Source organism: Peromyscus eremicus, chromosome 5, assembly GCF_949786415.1.
Source record: "Peromyscus eremicus chromosome 5, PerEre_H2_v1, whole genome shotgun sequence".
In the NCBI taxonomy this organism is placed as follows: Eukaryota; Metazoa; Chordata; class Mammalia; order Rodentia; family Cricetidae; genus Peromyscus; species Peromyscus eremicus.
In genome coordinates, this window is record NC_081420.1 from 129,427,285 (window position 1) to 129,451,651 (window position 24,367).

At 43.6% G+C, this 24,367-nt stretch overlaps 1 protein-coding gene across 5 annotated transcripts in view; it reads left to right on the forward strand.

The window, feature by feature from the left end:
* Positions 1 to 24,367, forward strand: part of Tent4b (terminal nucleotidyltransferase 4B) — a 65,620-nt gene that overhangs the window by 33,781 nt on the left and 7,472 nt on the right. For 4 of the 5 annotated variants that reach the window (XM_059264517.1, XM_059264515.1, XM_059264518.1 and 1 more), the window contains 10 exons: positions 9,416 to 9,539; positions 11,307 to 11,353; positions 12,840 to 12,960; positions 14,956 to 15,063; positions 16,439 to 16,567; positions 17,957 to 18,170; positions 19,548 to 19,674; positions 19,777 to 19,880; positions 19,979 to 20,166; positions 23,456 to 23,620. In XM_059264517.1, coding sequence (XP_059120500.1) covers positions 9,416 to 9,539; positions 11,307 to 11,353; positions 12,840 to 12,960; positions 14,956 to 15,063; positions 16,439 to 16,567; positions 17,957 to 18,170; positions 19,548 to 19,674; positions 19,777 to 19,880; positions 19,979 to 20,166; positions 23,456 to 23,620 — 1,327 coding nt within the window. The remainder of the gene's footprint in view (positions 1 to 9,415; positions 9,540 to 11,306; positions 11,354 to 12,839; positions 12,961 to 14,955; positions 15,064 to 16,438; positions 16,568 to 17,956; positions 18,171 to 19,547; positions 19,675 to 19,776; positions 19,881 to 19,978; positions 20,167 to 23,455; positions 23,621 to 24,367) is intronic. The other variant, XM_059264519.1, reaches the window with a different exon arrangement.

Consider the following 24,367-nt stretch of genomic DNA (forward strand, 5'->3'; position numbering starts at 1 on the left):
GGGAACATTGTCCGTTTGGTTATAAAAGACGTATGTAAACGGTCATAGCTTTTCTCCGTGTGCACTAACCTCCCCAGCCCTGGGTAATTAGCAGTGAAGGTGGGAGGTGAGGAAAGTGGCAGGAAGGCTGGTGAGATGGCTTAGCAGGGTAAGGCACTTGCTGCTGAGTCCAGTTCTGGCACCTACATAATGGAAGGAAAGGACTGGCTACTACAACCCCCTCCAAGTAACTGTAATTAAAATTAAAATACCTTCACAATAGATGACTAAAACGGAAGATGTCAAACCAATTCATGAGTTTGTTAATCAATGTAATTCAAATAAACAAAATCCCAGTTTGTGCAGGAGTATAGGTAATAACTTGTTAAGATGACTGTAAAGAGCATCTGGGAGAAGAAACAGGAAGAATAGTGTTGTGGGAACTAAAGGTGAGCTCAGGGCTCATTGGTTGTGTATTGATAACTCACTAGATTTATATAGGAATTTTATTTAGTTATTTTAATCTATACATTTATTTTTATGTGTATGAATGTTTGCCTGCATGCATGTATATGTACCATGTTGAGTGCCTGGTGCCCAAAGAGATCAGAAGGAGGAGTTGAATCCCCTGGAACTGGAATTAGAGGTATCTGTGAACCATGTGGGTGCTAGGAATTGAACCCAGGTCCTCTGCAAGAGCAACAAGTACTGTTAGCCACTGAGCCATCTCTCCAAGCCCCAATTCATGTAAGAATTTTAAAGGATACTTTAAGCCCTAGAATATAGAACATATATAGCCATAGACTGGAAAGAAAATCCAAGATTTAACCCATAAGTGAGTGTAAATGAGTTTATGTATAAAATAGAAATTTTGTGTATGAATCAAGATACTCAGATACAAGGGAAAGAAATTGACAAACTTAAAGGCAAACTAGAGGCAGTTCCTGAGTGGAGAGCTTTGGGTGATACTTGCCTTGGTGACCCCAAAGGCAGTTCATGTGCTCTGCTTCTTCTGGTCTTTCTTTTGCTGATAGTTGTTGGTTCTTTAGCTTATGTTTTTGTGACCTATCCTGTGCCACAACCAAGGAATGTTTCCCTAATGGACCATCCATGACTGTTCCTGTCTAGAACCTCCAGCAGGTTTTGTTGTATAGTCCTGTCAACATCATGTTGACCAGTTGGAAGTAGAACTGTCTCCCTAAGGAAAGAGTTTGGTAGTAGAATCAGGGAAGTAGGGGACAGGCCATTGTGTGTGTAGAAGGAACAATATGTGCCCAGTAGCTGAGAAACAGATGGACTGTTCTGTATGGGGTACTAGACACTTAGCCAGGAGAAAAGATGATAGTATTCTCCCTCTTCTGTGCTCTCTCTTCTGTGGTCCGCCAAGATGAAAACATTTGCTGGGAAATGTTAGAAATAATTTCTACATTTTTAATTGTACATTGCTGTGATAGCATGTTGAAATTGCTCTGTCTGGGCAGGACTTGGACCATGCCTCTGTCAGTGTGTCCGTACTGTGCTTACTACTCAGCAGATAGCCACTTAGCTGCCATATCAAATGTCTGGGTCACAGTCTCTTAGGGCAACCCTGAGTAACCTCTATTTTACTTAGAAATGGCCACAGTAAAGGAGTGATGCTGCCAGTCTAGATGTGCTGAAGAGAAACCATACAGTGAAAAGATAAAAAGCATGGTTTTGGGTATCTGCTGGGGTCTTGGAATGGATCCATGGAAGTACACTATTGTACTTCCCTGTCTTTCACAATAATCCTAAATGAGTGTTAGTTAAGAAAGAGAAAGAAAGAATAACTGGAAGGAAGAAAATATAGTTTAAAATTTTTTTCTATAGAATTTATATTTAGCTTTACCAAGTCCATAGCAAAATTGAGTGGAAGGTAGAGAGATTTCCTGTATAACCCTGGCCTGGCCCCTCCTGAGTCCCTACCATGACATCCTCACCAGAATGGCACATTTGTTCAGTTACTGAATCTGCATTGACATGTTAGCAAGTGGACTGTGGTATGTGTCAGTATTTGCTGGGAACTTTTCACATTCTGTGGAATGGTGGATCCACTGTTACAGTATCAGATAGAATTGTTTTCATTGTTCTGTCTTTCAGCCCTTGGCAGCCACTGGTCCTTCTTCCCCTGTCTTCAGTTTGACTTTTCCCAAGATGTCTTATGTTGGAATCCTCCACCATGGTCCTGACTTGGTAGCTCACTTCTTTCCGGTGCTGGGTAGTACTCCTTTGTGTGGATGTACTGGACTGTGCAGTTCATCTGCTGACAGACATATTGACTGCTTCCAGGTTTGGGCAGCCTGAAAAGCCTGTTGTATATGTCCTGGTATAGGCTTTTGTGAGCATGTTTTTAGCTCCCTGGATTGCTGGATTATATGCTTTGAGCATGTTCGTTTTTTAATTAATTATTTGTTTGTTTATTTAAAGACGGATTCTCACTGTGTAGCCCTAACCTAGAACTCACAGAGAACCACTGGCCTCTGTTGGGATTAAAAGCATACACCACCACTCCTGGCCTGTGGCTTTTCTTCTCATTCTCTTTTTTTTTTTTTTTTTGGTTATTTTTTCGAGACAGGGTTTCCCTGTGTAGCTTTGCGCCTTTCCTGGAACTCACTTGGTAGACCAGGCTAGCCTCAAACTCACAGAGATCCGCCTGGCTCTGCCTCCCGAGTGCTGGGATTAAAGGCGTGCGCCACCACCGCCCGGCTCTTCTCATTCTCTTTAATATTTTTTCCCATTTTTCATTCTTTTAAATATTTTTGTTTCATTTTTTTTCTTCCTCCAAAGCTTTGAAACAAGCAAAAGTTTAAAAACCAAGATTGTGGGGGCTAGAGCAGTGGCTCAGTGGTTAAGAGCACCGGCCGCTCTTCCAGAGGACCTGTGTTCTCCAGCACCTACATGGTGGCTCACAACCGTCTATAACTTCAGTCCCCAGAGATCTGAGATGCCCTCTTCTGGTCTCTGAGTACACTGTATGCACGTGGTGCACAGACATGCAGGCAAAATACCCATACACAGTAAAAAAAAAAAAAATAATAAACTAAAAAAAAAAACCCACAGATTATGGTGACTGGGATTAGACCTGTACACACATTAAATTACACCTGTGCTGAATTGTCTTTGGAAACTGCCTGTTGTAGTAACAGCGTAGTTCCCGAGGGTTTGCTTTGTGCTCTGTAAACAGTAAACCTTGGGTTAAGTCTTATTTGACACAGAGGTACAGTCAGAAGCTGCCTGAGATCTGTACTCTTGCTCTCCTTACTCTACAGGTGGGACCTAGGCTGGTAAGCCACGTAAAATGACTGCTCCAGCACAGGCTGGCTGCATAAAGCTCGGGTTCTTTAAATTGCTACTTTGAGGAAGAGAGAGGGCCTAGGACATGTGGTCCAAGGTGCTTGGGCCAAATTCCTCTGCTGAAAACCAACCAGCCTGCCTTCAGCTGTCAGATGGGTGTGTGGAGAAAGGTGGACTGGGGAAGGAAGTTCTGGGACAGCTGGGACTGGGAGTAAGACTAGTTGTGGTTCAGGTCCTGTGGCATCTGAGGTGACAGCCTGGCAGAGGTGTCCAGCTGATAGCTGGAATTCCTGAGTTGGTTATGTTTCTGTTTCTACCCTGTATTCGGGAGCCTGCTGGAGTCACTCACATTGCTTTGTGATTTCTGCAGGGCTCGATGGCTCAGTTCTCTGTAGTGTCTTGGGATATTTGAGAAAAATGAAATGGTATAGAAAGCTGTGAGTCCCTGATGTTAGCTGTCAGTTCCGCCTTGGCAGAGAATACCACAGCAGTTGTAGTAATTCTGGAACTTTGTCTGGAGTTTGAGTGTGTAGAACTGACACCAGCAGACACTCAATGAACATGCGTGAGGCCGACCACAACTTCTTAGCCAATGGTGTCTGTACCAATGTACTGTCACTGAGGTCTGGGTTTGGGGTCCCCTGCCCCCCTAGTGGCCATGCTGCCCACCATCTGACCACAGAATCCCTTCTGTAATTGCTCGAGCTCTCCAGTTAGACAGGTGTAACCTTTTGGTCTGCAGGGTAAGATTATTAGAATAATTTGACTTTTCTCCTATGTTTTCTTTAATAGATATATTTCCTTGTTATAAAGATTTAGTTTTAAAAATATACAATGCCATTAACATGTACATTTTTTAAAAAAAATGGGTCATATAAATGTAAACATTAAAAAAAGTAAATCCCTTCTCTCCCAAGTCACTGACTGAATTGAATCACTGTTAATAGCAGGTTACAGATCTTGTAGGAACAGGGAAATGCACACATATCCAAGAGAAGCATACGCACATGCATACACATGTATCCCATGGGGATTGTAAAGAAGACACATTTTAGGACTGTGTTAGGACTTATATCACTTAGCAGACCATGATCCTTGTTAAAAATCAATACAACACTTTCTGATCGTGAGTACTGAGCTCTGCGTCCTTGTACCTATACCCTTAACCCTGTGGAATATTTCTGGAGGATGGGAGTGGAGGGTGGAGGTGGAAAAGATATGAACCTCCGAGGGATTGTGGTAATTCATATTCCCACTGCAGTGTGTGTGCTTTTCCATGTGCCCGTCTCAAAAGTGTGGCTCTGAGCCTAGACTTAACTCAGCCTAGTCAATAATAGTTCTTGGGTAGATAGAATCAGTGCTTTCGTGTAGCATGAGGTCCTTGTCTTACGAAGCCTGGATGGGGTTTGTATCAGACCTCATTTCATTTTAGTGTTCCCACATTCTGTGCCCTTCTAACGGACTGTGATTCTTTGCCCACTCTGACTTGTACAAGGAAAATACTGTTACCAAATGGATGACACTCGGGTAGAACCATTAGACCCAATTTCTCCTACCAGTTCTGTAGCAGGCATCAGCTGGGCGTCCTGCATCCTAGTTCCTACTGACACTGTTTACCCAGGGATAGCAACAGAACCTCTATCACCAGTGACCCCAGCCCAATTGTAAGCTCCAGGTTGTTGACTGTAAACTAGGGATCCTATGACCACTTCCTTAGTGTAGTGTGCTAGAGTGGCTCTGAGAACTCAAAGACACACTTACTAGGTTGTCTTTATTGTAAAAGCCTCTTTAAAGGATGCACAGGATGGTCTGGAGGCTCCCCAGCTTCTGAACCAGAGGAGTTGAGATGTGCACCCTCCTGGCTCTTGCTCACCTTCTGGGATGGCCCAATGAGTTCAATCTGCAAGCGCTGCCAGACCCAGGCCTTTTGGGGAGTGAGAAGCTTTATCTAGGAGGCATAATCAATTCTGCTCTTTTCCCTGAAGTCCAGGTGGCAGGGTAGAACACGAAGCCCTGAGCCTCCTGTGTTACCCTGGTCTTTGCAGTGAGTGTCCTCAGTATGATGCTACCCAAGGGGTGCCCACCATCAGCCAGTCATCAGTACAAAAAAGCACATAATACTTGGATGATTCCAAAGATTGTAAGGTTGTATTTCAGGAAACGGGGACAGAGACCAAATATGTAACTCTCATAGCTAGGGCAGTGTTGCCTAGCATAGTCTTGGTTGCAGAGCTCAGCTTGCAAGAGCCATAGTTTATCATTGTAGGTGAGGAACTGTAGCACTGGGTGTGTGGTGCTCTGCAGTGCTCCCTGTTGTGACCGTGATCCAAACCCAGGAGCAGTTGTTTTCTCTGCATAGTTGGATGGTCCCAGACGCAGGCAGTTGCATTGGCATGGGAGAGAAAGCTTACAGAACTTGGTTGGCTCTGTCCTTTATTCTGTCATCAGAGTACCAAGCTTGTACCCACCAAGAATAGTTACTTCAGAGATGGAATTTAGTCCCTATAGTACTTAGTCAGTAGCACCTAGATACATGTGATTCTGTGGTAGCTAAATCATGCAGGCCAAGGAGCCTTTCAATAGTACTGAAAAGTCTGCCTTGAAAGTCATGAAAAATGTATGAAGATTAGTACTGTATGCATTGTGCATGTACTAGTTGCCTAGAAAAAGACAAGCTTGTGCTTTGCGTGAGTAAGAGGACCCTACCAGGCCTGAAATGGGTCTCCTTTTCTTACTGTTCAGGAACACTTTGCTCTAATAGCCTGGCCTTTTACCTTTCCTTACTCCTCATCTGTTCTGATGTGGCAGGAACACATCAGTAATAGAAGTACAGATGGGTGTCAACACGTGACTATAATTCCAGCCCTTGGGAGGCTAACACAGCAGGATATCACGTTCAAGGCCTGCCTGGGCTGCACAACAAGACCCTGTTTGAAAACACAAAGCTGTGGCAGGGCATGTAGCTCAGTGCTCTTGCCTAGCATGCCCGGGCCCTGGGTTCTTTGAGCACTTTAAAGAGTTAAATAAGTAGAATGACTGCTAGGAGCCGAAGGGAGAAGGTAGTTCGTGGAGTACTTAGTACTGTGCAGTCTTTTCTTTTGTAGTGCTGGGATCCAGTCCAGGCGCTGCACATCACGCGCTAGGCCAACACTTCACCGCTAAACTGCAGCCTAGCCCACAGGGAAATCCTGTCTTAAAACTTGTAGAACCCTGAATAACTTCCCTTCAAGTTAATGTGCTGGCAGAAAGCCCAGGATCCCAGCACTGAACGCGAATTTTAGAATCTTCTCTACCTTTTCACTGTGTTCAGAAATCCATTTTGTGGGACCTTTGCCTCGTGCTTGTCTAGTTTATTGTCACGTGTAGTGACAGGAACCCCGGGTCCCTGTCTGAAAGCTGTCTGTTGTGCAGCATTGCAGAACAGACCACGAGCACTCTGTACAAAACCTGCCTGGATGAGGTTTTTCTCTGTGGTCTTGGATAGAGGTGGCTTGGCAAGGCTCGGGTTGACAAGTCCTGTCCATCCTACACCTTGGTATACACACTCAAAAGTGTTTAGAGAACAGACTCCATTCTGGCTAGCGTCTTCTGACTTAGACTTGAACTGGCAGGTAGACTTAATGTTTTTGCCTGCATTTGAATTAGAAAATATGTAAGGGAGCCTTTAGAGGGTGGATGTAGTCTGATTTTCAGGGTTCTCCCCACATTGGCTAGGATGCTAGTATTCTGCAGAGAACTAACTGCTTTAGCACTCAAAGCTACAGATAAACTCATAATCTATAGCACACTGTGAAGTAAGCTGAGATGCAACTTGTGTGTTCTGCTGTTTATCTTTGGGCTTCCTTTGTGCTGGAGGCCTGTGTAGAGAAGAGTGTAAGCTTTCCTTTCTAGCTGTTGTCTGTAAGTAGTAGACCTTGATAACCTACAGAAAGCTGGAAACCTGAAAGAAGGTGAAGGTTCAAAGGCCTCCAGAAACACACCGAGGAGCACTGACTGGGCTCCCTTGGATAGCTTTCTGGATTCCCTCAGAAGATCTGGGAGTGTATGGTTTTATTACAGTTGTGTGCTTGCCATTACATACATGTATAAGTCAGAGGACAGCTTATAGGAGTCAGTTCTCTCCTTCCACCACGAGGATCGCAGAGTTCAAATTCAAGACTTTAAATTGTCCGGCTGGGTGGCAAATGCCCTTGTCTGCTGAGCCATCTCATTATATCCCTTGGGAGTTTTTGTTTTATTTTTTGAGACATATTTTCACTATGTAGTTTTGGCTGCCTCAAACTTAAAGAAATCCACCTGCCTCATTGGGGCCTTGGGAGTTTTAAAATCAAGACATTACTTAGTATTTCATGGCAAACAAGCAGTATGTGGTCATGTTTATCATTCCTTCTGGCTCCTGCATGTGAACACATGGTCTGGGGAGCATCAAGCACTGGAGCCACATGTTCAGGGACATGACTGCTCTTGGGCAGGGCTTGCGCTAGACTCAAAATTTTTGACTTAGTTTTGGTGGTGGTGGGGTTTGGGTTTTTTTTTTTATTATTTATTCTATTTTTTTTTTTAAGAAGATTTATTTATTACATATACAGTGGTCTGCCTGCATGTATCCCTGCAGGCAAGAAGAGGGCACCAGATCTCATTACAGATGGTTGTGAGCCACCATGTGGTTGCTGGGAATTGAACTCAGGACCTCTGGAAGAACAGCCACTGCTCCTAACCTGAGCCATCTCTCCAGCCCTTGGGTTTTGTTTGTTTGTTTGTTTGTTTGTTTGGCATCAAAAGAGATAAGAACAATAAGTTGATTGCTCAGTTGGTCACATTTTTAAAGTCATCAATGTTGATGAGGTTAAAGTTACAGCCAGCAAAAGTTGGGATGTTTTTTTTCCTTCCTCAAAGCCAATTTTGGTCTCCTTGAGTTTCTGTCTTCCTGCTCTGGAGCCAAATGGGCTTTCTAATTGCAGATACCCCCAAGGGTACCCTTGGCCACCTCCCGCCTCTGAATCCCAGAGAAAGTGGAGTGGGTGCTTCTCTGAGTCTCTTCCCGCTTCCCTTCTCCAGTGTAACTCACTCTCTAGGGTCTCTGGGACTTGAAAGCAAGGAGTGCTGCTTTCATGCCCTCTGCTGCACAGCATGGATTCAGTTCTGCCATCCAGCTCGCTTTTTTTGGTCCTGTCCAGTACTTTCTTCACCCTCAGCTCTCACCCCTGCCTACCCTACAAGGCCCAGCCAGCTGTCTATGCATGGACAATGTTTCTAGAGTTCCTGCCCTGCCACCACCCCTAGGTCCTCCCTTGTGATGCATCTGTCAGGGCCTCCCCAACTTCCCTGATGCTGCAGCGGGAAGCTTGAATTAATTTCCCTTCCCTTTCTCTCTCCCTTTCTCTTCTGTCTCCTCTGTCTTCCTCTTTCTCTTTCTTTTCTCTTCCTCCCTTCTTTCTGTTCTTGTGGCCTGGACCTAGACCACTGAACAGCCAGGAGCACACTCTCTACTACCGAGCCCTACCTGAGCCCAGCCGGAACTTCTTAGTTTGCCAGAGCCTGCCTTCCCCTTCAAATGCGCCTCTGTCCAGATGTGCCGTCCACTCTGTGCTTGTGCATTTGGTGTCCTGCCCTGCACACTGCAGTCTCTGGCAGCCTGCAGCTCCTTCTCAAAGCCCTCATCTGCCGGCTGTTCTTCTCAAAGCACTGGTGTTCACTGACCAGCTTGTTCATTTGACACTCATTTTTTAAACAAATGCCATCGACGTGATTTTCTTCCTCTCCTTGTGGAGAGCTGCAGTGGTCAGGAAGCTGCCTGTGTTGCCTGGGCTCAGGGCCTCCCTTCCTGCTTTGTGGCTGCAGAGTCTGAGACCAGGCCTGCATGACTTTGTTTTTACTTAAAAAAGAAAAGGAAAGCAAAACATTACCCACAGTAGTGGACTGCACAGGGAATTTCTTACTTGGTTTCAATTAAATTCTGTACTTTACCATTTATCTTAGTGTGAGTTATACTATTAAAATGAAGGTAAATAAAAATCTGCAAATACAAGGCTATCAGCTGAATTCTAAGACTGTTAAGATTATTCAGGAAGCTGACTTCCTGCTGGATTGGCCTGCTCACATTTGCTTTGTGCTTTTTCTCCAGTCTGCATGAAGAGATCAGTGACTTTTATGAGTACATGTCTCCCAGGCCCGAGGAAGAGAAGATGCGGATGGAGGTGGTGAGCAGGATCGAGAGTGTGATTAAGGAGCTCTGGCCCAGTGCTGACGTGAGTACTTGTCCTGGGACCTGGGGCTGCAGGCAAAGCCCTGCCACAGAGTCAGTCTCACATAAGACCTCACCCGCAGTGTAAGTGCTTTTGTAGAGCTAGTCTACCTTCTTTTCTTTTACTTTGCCACAAGGTCTCACCATGTCACACCCCCGATTGGCCTTGAACTCATAGCAGTAGCCTGTTTCTGCTTCCCAGACATGTTCCATGCCTCGCTTTGGTTAAATGACATTTAAAGGCCAACGTTAGACATCGGGGTCGGGTGCCTTCCTTCACTCATGCCTTCCTTCCCTTTATTTTTCTCGGAGTTCTGAGTAGCTACTAAAAGTAGACTCCGTTTAGATGGTTAACGTAAGGAAGAGCTATCTCTAACTCATTGCGGTAGTTGGTTATTGGATGAGGGTTCCGAAAGCCCCGCTTTCGTCTTCATTCTCTCCTGTCCGTGGAAACATTGTAGTTTGCTTACAGCTGAAGGCATTTCTTGTGCTGCTTGAGTTGACTGTCTCAGGCTAATGCAGGCGAGGGTCTTCCCCTGGCCAACTTCTCGTGATTCCCCAGTCAGTGAACAGAGTTTTTGCCTGGGTCTCCGCTTGTGTTTATCCCCGTTTATTGGCACCCATACTTCACTTTTTATGGTTTCTGTGCAAGTCTGTTCTAGAATTCTATGTGTTCAAAGAGTAACTCTATTTGTGTGTCTTAGTTTTGTTAGACCCTCCTTGGGTGACAGGAGAAGCCAGGGTAAAAGACAGGCTCACACGTGAGGCAGTAGGGAGAGAATAAAGGGGAGGTGTGGGGGTTTCACTGAGCAGCTGGGTGATTGCTTCTCCCCTGCTGGTTGTGATCCCAGGGCATAAGCAGTGAGCCGGCTCTGACTGGCAGGATTTGGTAAGCACTGCTGACACCTAGTGGGTAGATAGGGAGGCCGCTAAATGAACAGCACAGTCCCTACAGCAAGGAATGTTTTGCCCAGGTTAAGATGCCCTGGTCTTTTAACCTTCATCTTTTGAAGGGAGGCAGTTGTGTTCGTACAAATAGGAATGCAAGGATGTGCTTAGGTTCCCAGGTCTTTTTCACCAGAATGGTTTAACATTTTCCTTGGCTGGACTTACAGACACGTGTAAAATTGCCTGGGTTCCCCTGTGCTCTGTAGGCTGAGATGGACTTTTTTCTCAGTTGATTGCATGTCAGGATCTTGCAGAGACTGCTCCTGGTATTCTGTTGCGCTGGCCTACACACCAGCACATTGCCAGCAACTGAAACATTCTGAATTCATGAGAGGACTCCTGCAGAGAACAGAATTAAGGATTTGTGACCATCCTTGTTTTGTAAGGGAATGCTAGCCTCTGGAACATTACTTTTGAAACTTCTCTGTTTTAAAATTTTTCGTTATTATTAAAGTGTATAATGTGTACATATGTATAGATTTATATGCTTAGGCGCATGTGTGGAGGTCAGAGGACAATTTTGTTGATTCTGTTTTCTTCTACCTTTACATGGGTTCTGGAGATCAGGCTTGCATAGCAAGCCTCCTTAACTGCTGAGCCATCTTGATGGCCTCAAGGTCTCTATGCTAGGTTGTATGCCATGTTTTGAATGACGGCCTGTGAGTCACAGTGTCCCCACTCTAGGAAAGCCTAGATTGGGAAGGGGTGGAGGGGGTAGCTCTTGCAGTTTTAAAAATCCACCAGTAGAGGGCAGAACATACATTTCTTTATAGGCACCTTAATGTGATATTTTTCTCTCTCTTTTTTTCCTTCTCTATTCCAGGTCCAGATATTTGGAAGTTTTAAAACTGGCCTGTATTTACCTACTAGGTTAGTATTTTTATGAAACTTTTAAAGGATTGCTGTATACTTTGTCTATTGAATATGTCAGATTAGAAATGGGGATTTATTTATTTGTTTTTTGGAGACAGGGTCTCTTTACCTAGTCCTGGCTATTCTGGAGCTTGCTATGTAGGCCAGGCTGCCTCCTGAGTGCTGGAATTAAAATATATGCAACCACACCTGGCAAAATGGGGAATATTTAGGAACAAATTCATCATTTTATACTTGATTTGAATTGCCTTACAGTAGAATATCACCTCCAGCCATTTGTCTAGGCTAGGTTGTGCAGAAAGCATGTAGCAGTGAAATCAGTTAGTTCCGTAGTTTAACATGGATAGCCCTGCAGACGAGTACTTAACCCATGACTTAGCCTGGGTCCCAGGTATCATGATAAATGTCTGGTTGTCATGTGCTATGAGTGGGGAGAGATCTTTTTTTTAAACGAAGAACTCAGTCAGTCTGTGATCTTAGCATCCCACTACAGAATGTAACTTAGAGCCCTTGTTCCATCTCAGACCTTCTAATGAAGGCTTGTTTAATACATTGGCTACGAACACCCACCTTGTCCCTGTGGATGTGTAGTCTACCTTCCCTCAACTTAGAGTGTGTTATCGTGTTCCAGTGGTTGGATCTTAGCCATATCCCTTCTTTCCAGGGCTATTTTTGGCTTCCAAAACCCATAAAATATTACAGTTCATTAATATTTTTCCTTATTTAGGCTCTAAGCTTCTACAAAACCTAAAATACTCCTTTAGAAAGTATGGCCAGAGGGAGGAGGGGGGATCTGTGGGTGGTATGTAGAGTGAGTAGAAAATTTCTCAATAAAGAAAAATGGAAAAAAAAAAAAAAGTATGGCTAGGCGTGGTGGTGCGTGCCCTTAATCCCAGCATTTGGGAGGCAGAGGCAGGTGATCTTCTGAGAGTTGAGGTCAGCCTGGTCCACATAGCAAGTTTCAGGCTAACCAGAGTTACATGGTGAGACTCTGTCTCAAATTAAATAAACACACATATATATGATTAGAACAGTTATCATAATGTAGATACGGAAAAGGCACAAAAGTAGGGAGATCGGAAGTGAGTGTGTATATATTTACACCTTGGGAGCAATCTTGGTACCTAGATTTTATATAGTTTAGTATTTATTTTTAAGTTCCATTCTCGTTGAGACAACACACCTCATGTTTAATACGAGAAAGCTTTATGGGAAAACGTGCTGATACTACTGTGTTTGAGGTTTTGTTTCTGTCAGCATTACCCATGTCCCGAGGACCAAGTTCTGAGAAGTAGCTGAGAGGGTGGGGTTGCTAAACTCCACACCCTCCACTTCTCTCCCTGTTTCCTTTGGAAACCCGTTGCCATCAGAGGCAGAGGGAATGGGTTCTCATTGCACCGACGTGAAGTTGCTAGGCATGACTGTCAGCTAGAATGGGGACGGTTGATGCTTCTACACCCCTCACATGTGTCACTACATGCAGTGACATCGACCTGGTGGTGTTTGGGAAATGGGAGAACCTGCCTCTCTGGACCCTGGAAGAAGCCCTTCGGAAACACAAAGTCGCTGACGAGGATTCCGTGAAAGTTCTAGACAAAGCAACGGTAAGTTCTTAGCGTTGTTTCTCTGTAAGTCTTGTCCCTACACCAGAAACTTAGACTCCAGTCTACTTAGAACAGTTGGGATGTGACTCAGTGAATCATTTTGTGAATGTCACAGTGACTGTGAAGTAACTTGTCCTGGCTAGACATTTCTTTCAGAAATAATAGCCAGTTTTCCATGCATAATACTGTCAAGACTTCAGTATAAAAATACATAAGTAAAAAAAAAAAAGAGGTTTCTGGGAGCTGGAGAGATGGCTCAGCAGTTAAGAGTACTGGCTCCTCTTCCAGAGGACCCAGGTTCAATTCCCAGCGCCCACATGGCAGCTCACAACTGTCTGTAACTCCAGTTCCAGGGTATCTGGCATCCTCACATAGGCATACATGCAGGAAAAACACTAATGAACATAAAATTAAAAAAAATAATAAATTATTTTTTAAAATACAGGTTTCTGTTAAGTAGCTCCTAGTTACACAGAAGATGATATTCTCTTACTTTGTATTTAGTATCTTGTAAATCAAGGCCTTTTTTAAAGATGTATTTTTGTGTGTGTGTGTGTGTGCTTGCGCGCATGCACACATGTTTGCCATGTGTGGGAAGAAGCCAGCAGATGGCCTCAGATCCCCTGAAGCTGAATTATAGGCAGTTGTAAGCCACAATATGGGGGTGCTGGGAACCAAACTCAGGTTTTCTGAGCAACTACTGTTACCTGTTGAGACATCTTTGCAAGCCTCTGAAATCACACTTTAAACAGAGATAGACTGGCTTTTAAAGACCTTCCATGGAAGCTCAGCTAGAACCAGACATATGCATTTGAAAGTTCTGAAATTTTGCATATTAGGTTTTCTTAGAGCAGAGTACTTGTTCTAGTTTTTCCTTTTTTCTTTTCTTTTTTTTTTTTTTTTTTTTTTTTGAGACAGGGTTTCTCTGTGTAGCCTTGGCTGTCCTAGAACTCAGTCTGTAGACCAGGCTGGCCTTGAACTCACTCACAGAGTTCGGCCACCACTGCCTGACTGTTGTAGTTTTTCTTGATGAAAAGCTGTTGATTTAGAGACCCAGTTCCAGTTCCTAGTTCCTAGTGCATGTACAGTGCTTCAGTGGAGCACACCTTTAATCCCAGTACTTGGGAGGCAGAGGCAGGCAGATCTCTCTGAGTTCGAGGCCAGCCTGGTCAACAGAGCGAGTTCCAGGACAGCCAAGGCTACACAGAGAAACCCTGTCTCAAAAAGCTAAATTAGGGGCTGGAGAGATGGCTCAGAGGTTAAGAGCACTGACTGCTCTTCCAGAGGACCTGAGTTCAATTCCCAGCAACCACATGGTGGCTCACAACCATCTGTAATGAGATCTGGCACCCTCTTCTGTATACATAATAAGTAAATAAATCTTTAAAAACAAACAAACAAACAAACAACTAAATTAACTAATTAAAAACAAAAGTCTTAATACCATATATTAATCATCATGTTTTTTACTTAAAACTTTTTATTGAGGTCAGTCATAATGTCACACGCTTTTAATCCCAGCACTTAGGAGGCAGGGCAGGAGGATCTCTCTAACTTTGAAGCCATGCTGATCTACACAGCGAGTTCTAAGACAGCCAGGACTACCTAGAGAGACTCTGTCTCAAAAATATAACCAATTTTTTTTTAAACAAAATTCATTGTACTTAATGCTTTTTATTAGTTTATTCATTATTTTGTATCTATGTGTGTGTGTGCTCCCACACACGTACATTCATATTCCGTGTAAGTAAGTGTGGGGGTCAAAGGACAACTTGGTGGAGTTAGTTCTCTCTTTTTGTGGGCCCTGGGAATCAGGTTTGATGTCCGGCACTTTGACCCACTCGGTTGGCTGGTGCTTGGTGCTGAGAACACTTCATGTTTTTGTGGTCTTATGAGAAGGGTAGAGAGCACAGACCTAGCTGGAAACATTCTGTCTCCTGATTTTATCACTTAATTTGGTAGACTATTTTAAACTTTTCTGTCTTCTTTTTCTAGGTTCCTATTATTAAATTAACAGATTCTTTTACTGAAGTGAAAGTTGACATCAGCTTTAATGTCCAGAATGGCGTGAGAGCAGCGGACCTCATTAAAGACTTTACCAAGGTCAGAGCCTTGATGGAGTCTGTGTGGTGAAGCTCTTAAGAAACCTAAGTTCGTCTTGGGCGTCTGCTGTGCTCTGTCCTTTGCTTGACTTTATGTGTGCCTGCTGCTGACAGATGGCTCTTCGAATTTCTTGTGTTTCCGGTTAATGGGCTTATGAAAGGTAGTTCTAAAGGCTGAGTGACATGGGGGCTGAGATGGTGCTACACGGTGATTCTTGTTCGTTTTTAATCTGCAAGTTCATCTGAAGACCCTCCCTAGGGAGCCTTTTCTTGATTTTAATCCTAAATTCTTTGTCAGGAGGTGCCTGTGAGTTTTTGTTATTTTCTCTTGAGGTAATGTTAGTTTCTTTCAATTGGCTCCAAACTAAAGAAGTTGCCAGCATCATCTTAAGAACATTTTCTATATCCAGACAGCTGCTGCTGCTTCCCCAAAGCTGAAAGTGTTGGGATCTGGTCTCTGCACTCACAGCTCTATAGCAGTTCTCCAGGCCTAGTTATTTCTTCTGTGTATGTGTTTGTTATTTTGAGGCAGGGTCTCACTCTGCAGCGGGCCTCAAGCTTGTAATCCTCCTTCCTCAGCCTCTAGGAGTGCTGGGACCACAGTTGTGCCCACCATGGCTTCCTGCTGGTGGACGCTGCTTCCTTCCCTTTCCTTGTCAGGCTTACAAGAACAGAGGATAGGAAGGACACAAATGACCCTTTCTGGAGGGTTGTGTATATGGGCCTAGCTTTTCATGAAAAGAAATTCGAAGTTGAACATCATTTGCTTAATAACAAGCAATAGAAGATGACATGGAAAGTTGCAGCCACCAGCTCTGGGAAGTATTGTGTTCTCTGCCTGGAACATTCAGAGTTCTGGAGATGTGTGTGAGCTATCAGATTTGTCTGCTCCGAGAGCCCCACCCACCTTCTGTAAAGAGGGAGGAAGAAAAGGCCTGGGCAGTGATCTGTCCCTGTGGATGATGCAGGCCAGGCTGTTTGTGCTCTGGGCTGCTGCAGAATGAATTGAGGGACCTTGCTGTGCAGTGGAGAGCCACCTACAGACAATTGGTTGAATTTCCTACTGGTTTAGTGCCTTCAGTGTTTAGGGGCTTTGGCCTTTGCGCTGTTTCTGTTATCTGTTTACAAGAGGCTGTCCTGTGATCATGGTCATATGGTTAGATGGTCTGTGTGTCTGTCCAGAGAACATGTGGCCGCTATTTATGTCACCATGAGGAGAAAGCCTTTCATTACTTAGAAAGATTACTTTGAAAATTGAATCTATTATGTATATCTACTAAATTTTGCAATATAAGGACCATTTTTTATGCCCTGGTGATGCTTTGGGTTATTATAATATAGGAATTCATTGAAAATGTAATTTGTTTCTCTTTCAGAAATATCCTGTATTGCCATACTTGGTTTTAGTACTGAAACAATTCTTATTACAGAGGGACCTTAATGAAGTATTTACAGGTGGAATTGGTTCTTACAGTCTCTTTTTAATGGCAGTCAGTTTCCTTCAGGTAAGTTGTATGGGTGTGCTATACCAGTGTACACTGAAAAAAAAAAAAGATAAAGTACTTGTAGAGACATTTGGGGAGAAAATTTTAAATCAGTATTTTTTAGAATGCTTCTCTTTAAACTGGATGCCTTTGTATAATTTACAAATTAGTATTTAAATGTTCCTAGCAGAGAGGATGAGACTTCTCACTGTGTGTGTTAACATGCAATATTTGCCCTGGTTTCTATAAGGGAATGCTAATATAATAATAACAACCAAAAATACCAGGCTGTCTGGAGCATACTGGCCAGTTAGACTAGCCAGTCCAAAAACTCTGGGTCCAGTGAAAGACCTATGTCGGAATATAAGATGGAAGGTGATTAAGGAAGACAGCTGATGTCAGACCTTTGACCCCCCACATGCACCTGCACTTGCACTTGGACATGAACTTGACCGTGCATATACATATATACCCTATATAGCACACACACATACAATGGCATACATAAACGGGCTGGGAGATGCCTCAGTCAGTAACGTACTTGCCATGAAGATCTGAGTTTGGACCCCTAGAGTCCATCCACATAAAAGGCTCGATGCAGCAGCAGGTGCCTATAATCCCAGCACCAGAGAAGCAGTGGAGACAAGAGGACCCCTGGGGCTTGCTGGCCAGCCAGTGTAGCCCAGTAAGTGACCTCCAGGTACAGTGACACCCTGTTTCAAAAAGAGCTAGAAAAGAGTTAGGGGTATGACTCAGTGATGATATACTTGCCTACTGTGCATAAAGTCTGGGTTTAATTCCCTAGCTCTATCACCCAAAAAATAGCTCTGCTGGGTGGGAGTAGTGGCAGGTGGATCTCTGTGAGTTCAGTTCTCTGTGAGTTCTATAGACCTGGCCAGCCTGGTCTATAGAGTGAGTTCTAGGACAGCCAGGGCTACATAGTGAGATCTTGTCCCCCCAAAAACCAAAATAAATTAGTAAATGAATAGGTATTGTGGGAAGTTTAGGAAGACACTTCTCATCAAATACTGTCCTTATTATGCACGTGCACAACACACACACCAAAAATAAGAGTATTTTTAAAAGCAGTCAGCCATGGAATTTCAGCTATAATGGAAACCTGCTATTTGGATAAGAGTCCTAGTTTTGCCTGCTTGGCAAAGGTTGCCAACAGCCAGGCTGCTGAGTAAGGTGAATTCCCTGATGTGGTTCACAGTCAGCCTTACCTGCCAGGTTCGTACCCATAGGGCATTGTGTGGTTTCTGTAGCAGCAAAGCTGTCAACTGGAATTGTAAACTAAAGTCTTGATGATAATAATAGTGCTCATAGAAGTTAGGATCTCACTTAGATCCCTGTCCTCATAATACAGAGAAAAGTCAAATACAATTTCTCTCTTTTTTTCTGTTCTAGTTACATCCCAGGGAAGATGCGTGCATCCCCAATACAAACTATGGTGTTCTCTTAATAGAGTTTTTTGAATTATATGGACGGCACTTCAATTACTTAAAGACTGGCATCCGGATAAAGGATGGTGGTTCCTATGTGGCCAAAGACGAAGTACAGAAAAATATGCTTGATGGCTACCGGCCATCAATGCTTTATATTGAAGATCCTTTACAACCAGGTATTGAGATTAGGTGAATGTATGGGGCTTCAGAGAGGGAGGGCGTCATAGCCAGGCAGTAATGGTGCACTCTTTTTTTTTTTTTTTTTTAAAGACTTACTTAATTTTATTTTACAATACAATTCAGTTCTACATATCAGCCACGGATTCCCTTGTTCTCCCCCCTCTCCTTCCCCCCAGATCATCCCCTATTCCCACCTCCTCCAGGGCAAAGCCTCCCCCGAGGACTGAGATCAACCTGGTAGACTCAGTCCAGGCAGGTCCAGTCCCCTCCTCCCAGGCCGAGCCAAGCGACCCTGCATAAGCCCCAGGTTTCAAACAGCCAACTCATGCAATGAGCACAGGACCCAGTCCCACTGCCTGGATGCCTCCCAAACAGATCAAGCCAATCAACTGTCTCACCCATTCAGAGGGCCTGATCCAGTTGGGGGCCCCTCAGCCATTGGTTCATAGTTCATGTGTTTCCATTTGTTTGACTATTTGTCCCTGTGCTTTTTCCAACCTTGGTCTCAACAATTCTCGCTCATATAAACCCTCCTCTTTCTTGCTAATTGGACTCCCAGAGCTCCACCGGGGGCCTAGCCATGGATCTCTGCATCCAGTTCCCTCAGTCATTAGATGGGGTTTCTAGCATGACAATTAGGGTGTTTGGCACTCTTTTAATCCCAGCCCTCGGGAGACAGAGGCAGGTGGATCTGTGAGTTTGAGGACAGCCAGAGCTACACAGAGAAACCCTGTCTGGAAACAACCAAAAAGAAAAATGGATGATTTCTAATTATACTTAACTTTTTGTTCAAAATATTTTATTACCACACTAAAATAAACAAACACACGCCCCAGTGTGGGGGATACTTTGCAGACTTCCAGATAAGCTGTGGATAGAATCCACTTGACCCCTTTAAAGCCAAGTAGAAGAGGAATCTACTTTGGGGGTGGGTTTGTAGCATCTTACACCTGTGGGCTGTTATTCCAGCCAGTTGTCAGCCAGGCTTTAAGGGAGGTAAGACTGAAGTCCTTAGGTAGCAGTGAGCATGGGCAGAAAGGTGCCAGGAGATTGCTCTTTATTTCTGTTCCTCTGACTGCTGCTTTCTAATTTTGTGTAGCCCTTCTCTATTTTGCCAGCTTTGGGGGTGGCTTAAAAGAAGTTACATGTATTTGCTTATGATGTGGGAAGTATGTAGACAAAGAACAGCCAAACAAAACTAAGCAAACAGCAGCCTTCCCACCCCCCTGTTTTCAGGTTAGCTTGGCTCTGTTTGGAGGGACTAGCCAGCTGTTTGTATATGTGGCAGGAGAATCCTTGTTGGGCTAACGCATCAGCATTCGTTCATACTGACCAGCCAGGCTCACTTCTCTCTGTATCCATTCCTTTTAAAGGTAATGATGTTGGAAGGAGTTCCTATGGGGCCATGCAGGTGAAACAGGCCTTTGATTATGCCTATGTGGTATTGAGTCATGCTGTGTCACCAATTGCAAAGTACTATCCCAACAACGAAACAGAGAGGTAAAAGACTAGCCCGGATCAGCCCGTTGTGTCAAAGGTGGTTGGCACTTCTTGTCTTCAAGCTAATGTGCATACCTGTTTTGTTTTTTCAACCCCGTGCAGCATATTAGGTAGAATAATTAGAGTGACGGATGAAGTCGCCACGTATAGAGATTGGATATCCAAACAGTGGGGCTTGCAGAATAGGTCTGAGCCGTCATGCAATGGTGAGTAAGACCTTTTCCTTCTTGATGGACTGGGGCTTAGGGCTTTTTCTGTGTTGTAATGGGAAGAAACGTTTTCCAATCTTTTGCCACTTTTTCAGGAAATGGTGTTCCCTTGATAGTAGATACTCAGCAGTTAGATAAGTGTAATAATAATCTGTCTGAAGAAAATGAAGCCCTTGGAAAATGTAGAAGTAAAGCCTCGGAAACTCTTAGTAAACACTCTTCAAACTCTTCATCAGGTCCAGTCTCCTCCTCCTCCGCCACGCAGTCCAGCTCTAGTGACGTGGTAAGTGTGACACACGCAGCCCGCACTTGGATGCCTTGCCTGTTCCGTGTAGGGTTAACTACTCAGAGGCGAGGATTGCTCCCTTCCCACCAGGGGAAATTTCAATAGCTTTCACTCTTGGGCTTTTTCTCAACATTTTTTAAAAAGAAAATTCAGCCGGGCAGTGGTGGCTCATGCCTTTAGTCCTAGCACTCAGGAGGCAGAGCCAGGCAGATCTCTGTGAGTTCGAGGCCAGATTGGTCTACAGAGTGAGATCCAGGACAGGCACCAAAAATACACAGAGAAACCCTGTCCGGAAAAACAAAACAAAACAAAAAAGAAAATTCAAAATATAGTGAAAGTAGAAGCACTTTAGTGACATCTTTAGCTGTTACATGCTCCATTAACATTTACTTATTATGGGCTGGAGAGACAGTTCAGCAGTTAGGAGCACTGTCTGTAACTCCAGTTCCAGGGGATCCAACACCCTCACACCAGTGCACATAAAATAAAGTTTAAAAAGAAGTTGACTTGTTATATTCCTTCCCCTCTGTCCATTAGTTAGTACATCTTCTTGATCCATTTCAAAGAAGATCGCAGGTGTTGTCGTCCTTCGCCTGAGCCTCATTGGTGTACATCGTTAACTGAATGTAGATTATTTGGTTATTCCTCGTGTCTGTTTGAAAGGGAATCTTTGTCATAGTCTCACTAAGTTATCACCCACACTCCCACACTCATGTGTTACCCAGAAATATAAGATAGAAAGAAAATGTCCCCAGTCTCACCCCCAGAGGGCACCCTTGTTAAAGGATTTTCTAACAACATACTTTACTGTAGCCATTCACAGAAAAGTGACCACACGATGTATGATAGTATTTGTAAGGCTTTTTTCACCTTTTTTTTTTTTTGGCTTTTTTCACTTTTTTTTTTTTTTTGGCTTTTTTCACTTTTTTTTTTTTTTTTTGGCTTTTTTCACTTTTTTTTTTTTCTGAAACAGGGTTTCCCATTGCTCAGCATAAAACATTCTTTTTTGTTGTTCTTGGTCTTTCACTTTTTTTTGGTTTTTTTTTTTTTTTTTTTTTTTTTTTTCTCTCGAAACAGGGTTTCTCTGTGTTGTCTTAGAACTCACTATGCAGACCAGGCTGGCCTCGAACCCAGAGATCCACCTGCTTCTGCCACCTAAGTGCTGGGATTAAAGGCGTGTGCCACCGCCATTCTTTGACTTTCTTAAGCTTGTTTTTATTTTCACTTGTTTTTGAGCTCCCTAAGTGGATTTTTAATTGATAAAATTTACCTGTCAGAAAGTTCACCATTTAATAAGAGAACAACTCAGGGTTCCCAGCAACAATGTTAAGCAGCTCACAGCTGCCTGTAACTCCAGCTCCCAGGGGTCAGGGTCCTCTTCTGGCTTCTCGGGGTACGCATGTACACACACACACACACACATACACACACATATAATTAAAATATTTTTTAAATTACAGTTTAGTAGGTTGTTTTGTTGTTGTTGTTGTTGTTGTTTGTTTTTTTTTTCCGAGACAGGGTTTCTCTGTGTAGCCCTGGCTGTCCTGGAACTCACTCTATAGCCCAGGCTGGCCTTGAACTCACGGAGATCCACCTGCCTCTGCCTCCCTAGTGCTGGGATTGAAGGTGTGTACCTCCACCACCCGGCTTTTCACTCTTAGTTTTCCCTCTTAGTTCAAGGATATTTCTAGCCATGTGTGGTGGCACATGGTGCCAGTCCCAGCACTTGGGAGGCAGAGGCAGTCAGATTTTTGTGAATTTGAGGACAGCCAGGGCTATGTAGAGAGATGCTATCTCAGAAAACAAAACAAAAACAAATACCCATGATACTTAGTAGCCTCTCCTCTAACCTCTAATCCACTTTCTTTTTTTTTTTTTTTTTTTTCTTTCTTTTTTTTTTTGGTTTTTCAAGACAGGGTTTCTCTGTGTAGCTTTGCGCCTCTCCTGGAACTCACTTGGTAGCCCAGGCTGGCCTCGAACTCACAGAGATCCGCCTGGCTCTGCCTCCCGAGTGCTGGGATTAAAGGCGTGCGCCACCACCGCCCGGCTCTAATCCACTTTCTTTCTGCATTGTGGTGAATTACATTTTATGTTATTTTTTTGTTGTTGTTGTTTTTGTTTTTTTCTGAGACAGGGCTTCTCTGTGTAGTTTTGGTGCCTATCCTGGATCTCACTCTGTAGACCAGGCTGGCCTCAAACTCACAGAGATCCACCTGCCTCTGTCTCCTGAGTGCTGGGACTAAAGGTGTGTACCACCACTGCCCAGCAGTTTTTTTTTAATCAAAAAAATTTAAATCTACTTAATTAAAGTTTAAGGTGGGTTTGCCTTTTCTTTGAAATTTGACTTGAATATGTGATTGCAGAAGTTCTGTGAGGGTCTTGGAGGCACAGTGCTTACCTTACATGCTCTCTGGGTTCGGTCCCCAGCTCTGCATTGGTGGTACAAGCCTATAATCCAGTACTAGGGAGGGTAGAGGCAAGAGAATCAGGAGCAGGAGTTAAAAGACGTCCTCCAATGCATAGTGAGTTGGAGACCACCAGCCCAGGCTAAATAAGACCATGTCTCAAAGAAAAAAATGCAAAAGAAAGATATAATTTCACATTGTTGATGGATGGTGGCATATTATTATGGAGTCATGAATATTCATGTGCAGGGTCTCCCTGTGTCTGTGGGTTCTGGAGTGGTCCTTTGGGAGAGGGAGTGAGTATTAAGGTAGATATCCTACAGCAAGGTACATACTTGAGGTAGAAGAGTAGAAAGAAGGTAGTAGAAGTCTTCAAGAGGTAGAAGACTGCCTTGAGAAGAGGGGATTAGGGACTGAGCTGGGACTCTGACATGTCAGGGAGGGTGCCAGCATAAAGCAGTCAAGAAGCTAGGTGGGGCTTAGACAAGGCTCAGCATTGTAGATGCTCAGATTGAACGCCTTAAACTTGTCATCTTGTGATTGATTGAAGGTATTGGGCCATGCCTGGGTCCTAAGTCCCTCCCTCTTTATTGTTGTCTTCCATGGTTCTGTAACTCACTATAAATAAAAGCTCACATCAACTGGGACTTAAGTAGACCCATTCACAATTGATTAACAAATTAGCTAGATGTGGTCAGTGACTTGGCCATAAATAAAAGCCCATGGTAAAGTAGGCCGATTCAGATGTTTGGAGAAAGAATTGGGGAAGTGACTCATTGGGGGAGTGCTTGCACGAGGACTGAGTTGGAGTACCCAGCATAAGTACTAAATATGAAAATCACTAATATATTGCTCTATATAACCCATGTGACTTGTATTAGGATTCTGATGCAACGCCATGCAAAACCCCAAAACAGCTGCTCTGCCGTCCACCCACTGGCAATCGGGTAGGCTCACAGGATGTCTCCTTGGAGGTCTCACAGACAGTTGGGAAAATGCAGAGCACCCAAACCACTAACACACCCAACAGCACCAACAAATCACAGGTGAGCAGAATGTGTGTTTGTCCTTGTTAGTGGTCAGTGTCAGACAGGTAGAATTTCTTTTTTTTTTTTTTCCCTCCAATTTTAAAATGCTTATTTATTGAAGCATTATTTGTAACAAGGATGGATGTCCTGTCCATACGTGCTGCAGTTGATAAACTTAAATTTCCCAGGGCATTGCTTCTTTCTGTGTCATAAAGCTCCATCAGACCTACCCATTCTCATGCCTTTACTAAACACTCATATTTCACAATCAACACTTGTTAACATATCCTGATGGATATGGACAGATCAGATAACAGTTGTGTTTCTATGGATTTAAAACCACATAAACGTATCCTAATTAACAAAAATTTAATTCTTGCATAATAAGAGCAAACAATGAAATACAACTGGAAAAAGCAGAAATCATAACAAGGCAGAATAGTATATATTCTGTTTGATGGCATGGGGTCAGGTTGTTGATGGCCTGAGTTTAAATTCCTGCTCATCAGCTATGGGGACTGTGGCCTTGAACATTCCATTTAACCCCTCTATGTGTTACGTCTGCAGAGTGTTACCATCTGCAGAATGGATTTTAGTTCTTTACCTACCTTATGTATAAAATGATGACAAAAATAGTATGTCTTAAATTTCTAATGAATGCTAATTATTACAAAAATGCTTAGAACACTTAGAAAGGTCTAGCATATATCACATCCTATAGTTAGAATTTCTTACATGTGAACAGTGGCTACCATGATTTTTTTT